Source organism: Festucalex cinctus, chromosome 15 (assembly GCF_051991245.1).
Source record: "Festucalex cinctus isolate MCC-2025b chromosome 15, RoL_Fcin_1.0, whole genome shotgun sequence".
NCBI lineage: Eukaryota > Metazoa > Chordata > Actinopteri > Syngnathiformes > Syngnathidae > Festucalex > Festucalex cinctus.
Window position 1 is genome coordinate 24,796,107 of NC_135425.1, and position 12,416 is coordinate 24,808,522.

The following is a 12,416-nucleotide window of genomic DNA, read 5'->3' on the forward strand; positions in this document are numbered from 1 at the left end:
AGGAAGTTGATACTGTTTCACAATAAAATCTGATGAAAACGTGACATCTTTCAAAATAAATTATAATGGTAACGATGCATCATTAGGAATGCTATATTGTTCGAAATAAAGCCAAACAGGAATCCCTGCCTCCTTAAAAAATATATAATAATAAACTATTAGGAATTTTAAAGCCATCAAAATAAAACCCAACAGGAATGCTACATGAATCAAAATAAAACCTCATTGCCGTGGCTCATCGTTTTGACATTTCATATTTTATTTTGAAGGATGCAAGTTACCTATAGGGCTTATATTTTGGTGGACTGTTATCCTTTTTATTTTGAGGGATGCAAGTGTTCTTGTTACATTTTATTTATAAGAGGTAGCATTCCCATTTGCTATATTTTGACGTATGAAGCATTCCTGTTTCATTTTAATTCGAAGGTTGTGCATGAACTTCAGTGAATTTATTTCGAAGGATGCTGCCTTCCTGTTAATTTATTTTGAAGGATGTTGAAATCCTGTTTTCCTGGCTGTATTCTTAAAAAACAAAGCATTCCGTATTTTACTTTGAGGAACAAAACATTACCACTATGTTTTATTGTGAAGGAAACATGAGCTCTCTTCTACCTCCTCCAGACGAGCTGCCTCGCTCTTATTTTGAAAGGAAAGCGGAAAAGACGCCCCTAACATGGCGGCCAGCTTTGCTCTATGTCAGCGCGACGGAAGGGACAGGACAGGACAGGACATATAAAATAAATAATAAATCACTTTTAATGTCTTCGTTTATGACTTAATAATGGACATACGGTAGCCTGTTCCTTTTTTTGGGGTGACGTTGTCAAGCTTAGCAGTGTAAGTTAGCGGACTTGTTGTGTCGCGGAGGGCGTGGGGGGGAAGTTTTGTGTCACGCAGCGGGAAAAAGAACTAAGTCATGGAAGGCCACCGTTACATCCCGGAGGACCGCGGCGGCTCGGCCATGGAGAAGAACCCGGCCGACCTGACGGTGATGGACGTGTACGACATCGCCGCGGCGGTGGGCCACGAGTTCGAGCGGATTATCGACCAGTACGGCTGCGAGGCTCTGTCCCGCCTCATGCCCAAGGTGGTGAGGGTGCTGGAGATCCTGGAGGTGATGGTGAGCCGCCACAACATCGGCGGGCCCGAAGCCGACGAGCTCCGCCTGGAGCTGGACAAACTCAGGCTGGAGAGGACCGAGAGGCTGGAGAAGGAGAAGAAGCACAGGAAGGTCGTAGTTGCACTAACCCACACTAGAAGTGAAGTACTCGTGACTGTGATAGTACGAACACTCACCGGTTGGCTCACAGACACATGACTCGATAAAGTGACTGGAAGTGCCTTTTTTTTTTCATTTTCACAAAGTCCTCAGTCTCCTCTTGGATAAAATTGGTCTCTTTTACCATGTGAAGTAGATGCCAGATACCCTTGTTCTACTACATTGTTGTTGTTTTGTTTTTCTGTCTAATTTTAGCGGTACTATTTTGAAAAGCGACCATCCCAAACAGATGAGAGTAGCATTGGTACTGTGCAGTTGAAAAAACAACAAAAGATGTTCAGTACAGTGGTACTGGAAGAAAGTTCTTAAGTAGAAGATTTTGTAAGTAGAGACGCATTTTCCATGTAAATTCCCTAATCCGTTCCAAGCCTCCCAAAATTCAGACATAAATGTTTTTTAAAAGCATAAAAATGCATCAAAACATGTAAAAAAAAAATACATGTTGCACCATAAATGAGAGTTGTGCATAATGTAAAAAACAAAGACAAGAGTATTTACCTTTTTTAACTGCTGTTATCGTTTTTTGCCCTCTTTGGTTCATGTTGTCTCTCAAAAGTGTTTTTTGCCTGGTGTTGTAAAGAACGGATCCAAGGATGTTAGCTTTTTTTTTTTTTTTTTTTTTAACAATCCTTTGAAAATGTCCAAGGCAAACATCATCATCAATTCCGACACTTAAGCTACGGGGGTGGGGGTGTTGATCTTTTTCCAAAAAAAAGGCCCGTCTCGTTGCAATTAAAAACTTACTGTGCAACGTAGCCTTTATCAACCACCAATTGTTGGAATTTTTGCACAAATGCGTCGGCCATTAGTGAATACATTTACGTAAAACTATCTGAACACCTCATGGCCCGAGGGGGGAATGACGAGGACACTACATAGACACATATTATCTATTATCCAATGATTAAAAACAAAAACAAACACATGCCATGCATGTCAAGTATACAGACAGAATAATAAGGGCCCTAGGATTGAACCTTGGGGAACACCAGAAGCCAAACCGCTGCTAATGAGATTTGTGTTTTGATTGGATTTTGATTCAGGAGCTGGAGCTGGTTGAGGATGTGTGGCGAGGCGAGGCTCAGGATCTTCTCTGTCAAATTGCTCAGCTGCAAGAGGAGAACAAAAGCCTTCTGGACAACGTGTCCTCGCGGGACCCCGTAAGTGAGGACGACCTGCAGAGGAATGACGGTGAGAGTGTGTCATTCATACAGCACAGGGAATTGTTATTTGACATTGATTTTATTATTAATGTGTGTTTTGTTTTTTTACTTAAAATAAATATGGTGTTGACCTTCAAAGGGAAAAATAACAAAAATGTACTGCAGTATTTTGCAGTTTTGGGGAAGTTTTATTGTTACTGCTGGTCACTGCAGGTCTAATATGAATTCCTGATGATATTTCATCATTCTACAGTTATTTTACATTTTTTTTTAAATGCATATTTGATATATATCGGGGTGGCACGGTGGAGGAGTGGTTAGGCTAATGATATTTTTCATTATCATTTTATACTTTTTTTTTATTTTATTCATTACAGTTATATTTTTTATATATAATTAGGGCCCGAGCAGCGACCGCTGCGAGGTCCCTATTGTTTTTCGTTCGAATTATTATTATTATTATTATTATTATTATTATTATTATTATTATTATTATTCTCCGTAAACGATCGCATTTTTGAGGACCTAAACATTCACGAAAACTCACCAAACTTTGCACACTCCTCAGGCCCGGCGAAAAATTTTAGATTATGAAGTCGTCATAACAACGCGACTCTATAGCGCCCCCTAGCGTAGAAAAATAAAAACCAAGCCTGGCACGTTTGAGCTAGAGCAACGAAAATTGGCAGGCACGTGTAGCACCCCGAGACGCACAAAAAAGTCTATTGGGACCATGTAGCTAAAATGTACAGGAAATGAGCTATGAATTTTTTTATGTCCAATTTTGGCCTATTTTGGCACATTCACTGTGGTCATGCTTTTTCCCACTCTGCAAACATTTTTCATCCAATTCACATCAAACTTGGCATTTATCATCTCAAGACCTGAGAGAACAACTGGGCAAAAAGTCTTGCCTTTTCGAAATACTATATGACGGGGGCGGGGCATCAAATATTGTCTTTAAAATTTCATTTGTCCAGAAAGAGCAAATGCTTAATAACTCCCATGTTCAAGCTCCAAAAAATCTCAAACTTCTCAGGCAACGTAATAGTCACGGCCTGAAAACATCTATATGATAAAATTCAGTTATACATATAGCGCCACCTAGTGGTGACAATAAATGTCATACTTTACGTTTTTAGCTACTGCGCTGAGCTCGTTGAAGGGATCCAGTTGAAATTTGGTCAGAAAAGCCTTAAGATGTTGATCATGCCCCACACCGAATATTGTCACTTTTCGCCAAAGGGCGTGGCCGCTACGGTGCCGCAAAGTCTGAAGATTTTTCGTGACAATAAAAGCTGCATGAACTTGACCGAGATGATCCTATCTTCTCAAAATTTCACACATTTAATGAGAGTCCAGCCCTAAAGACATCTACGAACTTATATTTCATCTTACTGATAGCGCCACCTAGTGGCAATTTTTTTTCTTACGAATTTTCTTGTACATTTTTTCTCCAAACACGTTAACTGGACCAACCTCATATTTGCTCAGATGAGGGTTTCGGCCTTCATGATGTCACAACACGAAGTTTGTGAGTTTTCGCGAATCGCTGTGGGCGTGGCTAAGCACTGTTCGCCAAGAAAACAACGCCAGTTTTGAGGGTCTAAACATGCGCAGAAACTCATGAAACTTGGCACACACATCTGGCCTGGTAAAATGAACAATATTTTATTGTTGATTGTGCTATTTTTACAAAAATGACTCAATAGCGCCCCCTAGGAATTTTTAATGAAGCAGCCCCGATTGTACGTTTAAGCAAGATCTACGAACATTTTTACGTGTATGAGGGAGCCAAAGACCTACAAAAAAGTCTCTTGGACCCATATGCTAAAATGAACAGGAAGTGAGCTACGAATTTTTGAATGTCCCATTTTTTACGATTTTTGCACATTTTCAGAGGGCATACTTTTGCCCACTTCTCCTACACGTTTTATCCGACTGACTTATGACTTGACCTGGACCATGCCAAGACCTGAGCCAACAACAGACGGAAAAATCTTGACTTTTGGAAATACTATATGATGAGGGCGGGGCATCAAAATTTGTGTTTCGCACTGAAAAAGGATATGATTAATAACTCCCCGATACATGCTCCAAAAAATCCCAAACTTGACATGTATGTTTATCGTCAAGGCCTGAAGGTATCTCTATGACAACATTCAGTTATATATGCAGCGCCACCTAGCCCTTGAGGCATGAAAAAAAAATACCCCACTTACGGTATTTTGTACAAAAAATGTAAACTCATTCTAAGTGTGATAACTAAGTCATTTAGGAATATTCTTTTACCTTCCACCACTCAAAATATTCACTGGCATCAGACCTAACCAAACATACATATTTTTGTTACTTAGTTTTATGTATTTTTGATAGCCTCTATGGACATTAAAAGCAATATCGTGAATGAAGGCTATGCTTAATAACTCCCAGGTACATGCTCCAAAAAATCCCATATTTGAAATGTATATTTAGAGTCAAGGCCTGAAGGTATCTCTATGACAAAATTCAGTTATAAATACAGCGCCACCTAGTCCTTGAGGCATAAAAAAAAATGCCTCACTTACGGTATTTTTGCAAAAATTGTAAACTCATTGTAAGTGTGATAACTAAGTCATTTATGAATATTCTTTTACTTTCCACCACTCAATATGTTCACTGGTATCAGACCGATCCAAACATACGTATTTTTTATTTAGTTTTATTTTTTTTTTTTATCGCCTCTATGGACAATAAAAGCAACATTGTGCAATGAGTACGAGCGATGATGTGTGTATATATACTTTTACGAAAAATACCAATCAGAGCAACTCATTGCCTAAAAATAAAAAAAAGACGCTGATTTTTGCAGATCTTAACAATCACCAAAACCCATTGAGCTTGACACACTCATCACACCTGGCAAAAAAAAAAAAAAAAGTCCACATGTTTATCATGCCATTTTCAAAGAAATTCTGCTTCCAATGTGCCAGTACCCCAATGTGCAAGTTCCCCAACGTGCAAGTACCCCAACGTGGCCCGGGCTGCGAGGGCCCTTTATAGCTGCTCGCAGCTCTAGTTTATATATATATTTTGAAATGTTTTTATAATCTATATGTTGTATATTTTTATGCATTTTATATTATCATTACTTCATGTCTTTGACCATTTTTTGGGCTGGTTCTTAATTTTATTTTGATTATTTCTTTTGAAGAAGGAAAGCAAAGGATGAAGATGTTTTTTGGTGTGCAAGCAAACAACACAAAGGAAGCTTTCTCTTTGCTGCTTGTGCACAGAAGCTGCAGTCAGCCTCGAGCGCACACACCAGCCTCGATGTCCACACACACGCGCGCGCACACACCTGCTCTTTCTGCACACAAATCTCAACATACTTTCAAATTATTCTAGTGTGGTCAAGTCGACCACGGTTGAGAATATTGACTGACTGAAAGGCATTTCTGGGTCTGATCCAAAATGGAGGGAGCATTAAAAAAAACGTAATGAAACAGATAAAATATTCCGCGTCATATTACCTGCGAGTGCTACATGTTTTTTTTTTGTTGCAGGCATGAGCGAGCGTGAGCGTCAGGTGATGAAGAAGCTCAAGGAAGTGGTGGACAATCAGCGGGACGAGATCCGGGCCAAAGACCGCGAGCTCACTCTCAGGAGCGAAGACATCGAAGCGGTGAGGCTTGTCACAACGATGGCGTCGGGTCCGCTTCTTTTTGTTTTGATGCCGATGGCTATGAAACGTTTCCCCCGTCGCAGCTCCAGCAGCAGCAGTCCCGTCTGATGAAGATCAACCACGACCTGCGCCACAAGATCTCGGTGGTGGAAGCTCAGGGCAAAGCGCTGATCGAGCAGAAGGTGGAGCTGGAGGCCGGCGCGCAGACGCGCGGCCAGGAAGTGGCGGCCCTGCGGCAGGAAGTGGCGCGTCTGCGGGAGCGGCGAAAGGGCCACGCCCAGGAAGACCCGCCTCAGCCACCCTCGCCGGCCGAGGTAATGCGCACCTTCTTCACACAGATACCAGAATGGTTTTAATTCAAATAGTCTATGCAATAAATGCCTCTCTCATTGTAGGGGTGGGAACGTCTGGGTACCTCCACGATACGATACGATATGCGATACAAGCCTCACAAATAACGATTATCTCACGATATGACAATACATCAAAGCCTTCTGTATGCTCAAGAGTTAAAAAAAACAAAAACAAAACAAAAACCGTTTAAATACGTCTTTGGGACACTTGTTTTAATTTAAATTAGAACGTATTAAAATACAATAATAAAATAAATAAATATCAATAATTAATAAGACAAAATAAATAATAAAAAATAATACATAAATAAATAATAAAAAATAATACATAAATAAATAATAATAAAATAAAAAAAAATTACAAATCATAATAAAATAAAAATATAAATATTATATAAATACATAATATAATAGTAATAATAATAATCGTAGTAATATATAAATAAATAATTAACAATACTACTACTACTACTACTACTACTACTAATAATAAGAATAATGATAATAGTAATAAAAAAAACTCATCTCATGAGTCTTCTTCGGCTGAAGACTTGCGTCCATTTCCCCGCCACTCTTATGAGGCGCTCCCTCTAGTGGCCCGCCAAGTAATTGCTCAATAAGCCATGAACAATGGCGCCATTTTAGTGGCTGTATATTCACTACAAATGTCACGATACTTGCGTAGACGTATCGATAATCTATCGGGAGACAAAGTATCGCGATATCGGATTTACTTCGTTTGCAACGTTGTCGCAATCTTTGTTTTCTTGCTTAGCTTGTTCAGACAAATCCACAAATCTTATCATTCACTCGTCAATCTTCTTGACCAGCATGAAGTGAAAGCTGCGGCGGGGGCGGAGGGCTGGTGGGGGTCCTCCAGCCCGCCGCCGCCGCCGCCGCCCGGCTCGCTCGGGCCTGACGAGGACGACGAAGACGAAGACGACGAGGACGACGAGGCGGCGTTGCTTTGGGTAAAGCAGCCTGACCGCTAAGAGCAGGATGATGATTTTGTGACTGCTTGGCATGCGACTAACGAGCGTGCCGGGATGGGCGTGTCAAGCTTAACACGGCGGTGTGAAATTTTCAAGGTGGTTTTGGCTCTGTTGTTGCGTGATCTTTGTTCGAAACAAACTAATGACTTCATTTTTACAAGGTTCAGATTTCCTCAAATAAATGCCTCACCTCAAATATCTTTTTTTTTTTACGTGCGCACATACGCTCGAATCACTCGCACTCACTCTCTGCGGTCGACCGGGCGATTATTTGAGGAAATCGGCTCATTGCGGTGTGTTGTTTGCTTCGGCGAGGTGATGTCCGATAAATAATGATTTAAAAAAAATACAAAATCCAAATCCAAATGATATGGACGGCAAACAATGAGGCGTGCTGTGTCGGTGTGCCCACCAGGAGGCCATGTGCGATGACGACATGCCTGCTGTGTACCAATATTTCACCAAGGTATCCTCACTTCCTCTCTCACCCCATGGAAAGATTTGAGTATTTATCAAATATTCTTGACCATCCATCTATATTCTAGTGCGCTCTTTTGTCCCCGCTAGCAAGTGAAGCCCACCACAACTTTATTTAGACCCAATTCGAATGTCAATTTATGCTCCTCAAAAATAAGGATGGGCGCCAATGTTCAGCATTTTGACAAATATCGGCGTCGGCCATTTTGAAAAATCATACGGACGATAATGGGGGAGGAATCAGGGAAGTAATTATTTATTATTTTATTTTATTATTATTATTAAATTATTTATTATTTTATTACTAATTATTTATCATCGATGCTTCTGACCTTGGGGACTGTCTGCATCTTTTTGTTGAAAATTTAATTTTGAAATTAAAATAATATATATATATTGACTGTAGCAAACAATAGGGAGCTATTTACTTTAAGTTTTAATTTAAATTTTGAAGACGTGCTGCTGTCTCTGGAAGATCCCTGAACGTTTTGTTAGTTTAAAATAAATAAATAAATAAATTGTCTATTGATTAAGATTTTTTTTAAAAGAATACTTGACTCATGGAGCCATTTTCAGCAGTAAAAAGTGAATATTTTGTCTAAAATTCATGTTTTAACTTCATTATTTTTCATGTACAATTAGAACCTTTAAAAAGAAATGTTTCTACTTGATGTCGACTGATGATGACATCACCTGTGCTGAGGAAGTAACGGCCAGTCATGGCTCAGAAAACAGGTGAGCCACGATTGGCCGTTACCTCCTTCCTGAGCACAGGTGATGTCATCATCAGTCGAAAGCAAATAGAAAAATTACTTTTTAAAAGTATTGATTGTACATGAAAAAAAGAAATGGAGTTATCAAATTCATTCCCGGACAAAATATTAACTTTTTACTGCTGAAAATTGTTCCAATAAGGCAAGTATCTCTTTTGAGATAAGTTCGATATTTTACGAACCCTAAACATTTCAATAGAGATATGCTTAAAAATAAAAAATAAAAGCTAGATATTTTCGATATTTTTCCTTTTTAGTGAACAATGAATATCGACTCCAAATATTGGTTATCGGCATCCTTGACCACTAATAATCGGTGTCGGTCCTGATAAAAAAATAAATTAAAAAAAAGTAGCGTTTTTTTCTACTCAAAAATCCATAAAATAATGTGGCGTGCCGCAGGGATCCACTTTAGGAACCTGTACTGTTTAAATGAATATGGAGAAGGACCTTGTCTCTGTTATTTACTACTGCAGGTCATGGGTGGGACAATTTTAGCTGAAAACTGTTACTTTAGAAAAACATGCTTCAAGTAAAAAGTAACTCTCCAAATAATTACTTGAGCGTAAAACAGCTACTCAAGACGACTGAATGTTGTGAATGTTGAATTAAATATTAATGATTTTAAAATTAATGAAACGGGATGGGGCCTTAAAATTGATCCCTGCAGCACGCCACGTTATTTCAAGGATATTCGAGGAGGATTTATCTAAGCTTACCATGAAATAGTACGCTTGATTAACCGTCTTACGAGACGGACAAAAGAGCACACTGGAGCTGGATTTGAAAGGATACAACATGAATACTCAGCTTTCCATAACCGCCTCCTTCCACTCGTGTCACTCCCTTCTGAGTGACGCACGGACCTCTCTCTCTCTCTCCATCTCTCTCTCAGGAGGTGCTGTGCCAGGAAGACGAGACAACCGCCGAGCTCCCGGACCTGAAGGACCCGAACCGGGCCCGCTTCACCCTGCAGGAGTTGCGCTACGTCCTGCACGAGCGCAACGAGCTGAAAGCCAAAGTCTTCCTGCTGCAGGAGGAGCTGGCCTACTACAAAAGGTCAGCAGACGACGACCACGACGAAGTCATTCTCGTTCACATTCGCGAGATGCGGATGAGATGAGACACTAAAACGTGCCGATGGCCCTCGTAGCGACGACACGGAAGACGACACGGCCGCTCCCAGTCCCGAGCCCGAGCACAGGACACGATCGCGCTCAGCTGTGCAGCCAGAGTCCGGAATCAGACGCCTGTAGGTTGTGTACACGCACACGCAAACATGCACAACACTCTCACACATACACAAATAAATCCAAAAACATATTTCGGTGGCCTAGTTTTAAATATTTTAAAAATACGGATCAAACAGCAGGGCGAGAGACGTGAAATGGTACAATTTGAACCTGTTCTGGTTACTTTTTGTCAAAACGAAGACTTTGACAGGGTCCGTTGTTGGCCCCCTTCCCCTTCCTTTTTGTGACAGGATCTTCACGGCCTTCATGCCCATGGTGGCGGCTGGTTTGATCCAAGACGATCCCACTTTACAGCCTACCAGAGGCTTCGCGGCGCTCGTATGACCCGATATATGTATTTTTTTTTTCCCCCACCCTAACCTCCTTTTTCATTCCCGACAAATCCCAATTTGGCTAGCTTAACAATTGATAACGGTGTGTTTTGATACTAAAAACATTTAAAAAAAAAAAAGATCTCGGGCAAACTCTTTTCCCAAGAGTTTGTTATGGAAATGACTAAAATGACTGAAAAACGTCCAAACCAAACTTTTTTTTTTTGTTTCTTTTTAACTCAATTCACTCCCAGCCATTTTCACAGAAGCGATCCCCTTCACTTGCTGGATTTTGACTGATTTTGCAAGGCCCACAAAATATTGTGTTCTATTGCTATAAAAATATGGAACCTACCAAAAGAAAGATTAAAGTCTCTTCTTTCATCAGGAAAAAAAAAGAAAAAGAATATTTCTATCTGTTTCCGACTTGCAGCAATTATCATTCGAACATACCAAAGTTTTATCATTATTCACAAATCTGTTTAGAATTGTGAATAATTGAGCTTTTTTTTTCAACATAGCCCTGGTTGATCTCCTTGACTCTTCTGCCACCTGCTGGCCGTTTGTGTAATAACTACCATTTCTGCAAAAGTACTTTGCAGTTGAGAGGCTGCATCAAAGCTTTCTGTATGCTCTCACATAAAAAAAATAAAATAAAACAATGTATAAATACGTCTTTGGGACACTTAAAACATTTAAAATAGAACGTATTTATACGTTTTTGGGAGCAAATGAGTTAAGCATGGTTTCCGATATGTCTGTTTTTGTCTTCTGACTGACATATCAATCAAACTACATTTTGTTTTTTAAAGTGGAAGTACATCTGACCTTAGGAAGGTGATTTTAAAAGAATATTTTGTTTTATGGTGAGTCGTCAACTAATAATAACCAAAACACAATTTGGGGGGGCCAATTTACTTATGATAAATACATCTCCCAAATTTCATGTCACTAAGTGAAACTTGGGAGCTGAATTTTCAGGTTTTTTTTTCTTTGTGTTTCTCAGGTTTAATTTGTTCTCTCGTGACAAGCAGCGGAGTTGGCAGCGGGACAACGCTCACGATGACGCGTTCACCGAACAAGCCCAGGAGGCTTTACCGCACTTTTAGCCGTCACGTCTGAGACTCCAACCCTGCACCTTCAAAACGAAAACAAACAAAAAGGTTTTTATTTATATTTATGCATGTTTCCCATCTTTTTTTTGCCATAACGTACTGTGTGCAAACGAGGCATTATTTCACGATTGATTCCCTGGTGTTGTTTACACATGTACAAGATTGGTTTTGGACTGGTGAACAGGAAAACTTGGAATTAGTAAGATTTCTTAAAACGATTAAGCGAGACTCAAAATATTTCTTATTTTAAGCCACACTTGCTCTTCAAAATTATTACAAAGATTCATAAGGAGTTCCTGTTTTATGGCGACTCACCAACCTTCTTAACTCATTAGCTCCCAAAAACGTATAAATACGTCATATTTTAAATGTTTTAAGTGTACCAAAGACGTATCTATACGTTTTTTATTTATTTTTTATTTTTATGCCAGAGCATAGAGAAGGCTTTGATGCAGTCTCTCTACTGCAGAAAATGGTTGAGTGGCAGCAGAGTATAAGAGATCAACCAGGCCATGTTAAAACAAGCTGATTTCCCCACAGTTCTAAGCAGAATTGTGAAAAACGATGAAACTTAGCTATGTTCTATTGCTAATTGCTGCACAGCGGAAACAGATAGGAATATACTTTTTTTTTTCGCTGATAAAAGAAGAGACTCTAATCTCTCTTTTGGTATGTTCCATATTTTTATAGCAATAGAACAGAATATTTCGCGGGCCTTGAAAAATCAGTCAAAATCCAGGAAAACACTTATCAACATGGTCTGATATTTTAACCATTCTAATGATTCATAAATATGACCTTGTTTTTTTTTTTTTATCTTTGTAACTTATTTTTGCATTTTTGTTTTTAAACTGAAGCTTGATATCAGATTTGTGACAGAAAAGGAAAATACTTTTTTTTTTGGGGGGGGGGGGGGGGCATATTAACTGCACATAAGGTTTAAGACTGATGGGATTTCCAAGTCCTGTTTTTAGTGTATTGATTATTTGTAACTATGCAAACAGCAGAAGGAAAGACGATGTATTTTTTTGTGTTA

At 39.5% G+C, this 12,416-nt stretch overlaps 1 protein-coding gene across 2 annotated transcripts; it reads left to right on the top strand.

The window, feature by feature from the left end:
- The first annotated feature begins 586 nt into the window (after positions 1–586).
- On the top strand, positions 587–12,261 carry rilpl1 (Rab interacting lysosomal protein-like 1). 2 transcript variants are annotated; one of them, XM_077496536.1, is made up of 8 exons: positions 587–1,231; positions 2,323–2,470; positions 5,988–6,106; positions 6,190–6,420; positions 7,290–7,430; positions 9,597–9,760; positions 9,855–9,953; positions 11,272–12,261. In XM_077496536.1, exons 1-8 carry the CDS (start codon positions 917–919, stop codon positions 11,372–11,374), a joined length of 1,320 nt encoding a protein of 439 aa, XP_077352662.1. In that variant the 5' UTR covers positions 587–916; the 3' UTR covers positions 11,375–12,261. The 2 variants fall into 2 exon arrangements, with proteins under 2 accessions (XP_077352662.1, XP_077352663.1); XM_077496537.1 differs by lacking the exon at positions 7,290–7,430 and having other exon boundaries at positions 597–1,231.
- Positions 12,262–12,416: the final 155 nt, after the last annotated feature.

Excerpts from the sequence above, each read along its gene's own strand:
- rilpl1 (XM_077496536.1), top strand. The coding sequence starts at position 917 with ATGGAAGGCCACCGTTACATCCCGGAGGACCGCGGCGGCTCGGCCATG. Across the intron at positions 1,232-2,322 it reads AGGAGAAGAAGCACAGGAAG|GAGCTGGAGCTGGTTGAGGA; the intron begins GTCGTAGTTGCA and ends ATTTTGATTCAG. Across the intron at positions 9,761-9,854 it reads GAGCTGGCCTACTACAAAAG|CGACGACACGGAAGACGACA; the intron begins GTCAGCAGACGA and ends TGGCCCTCGTAG.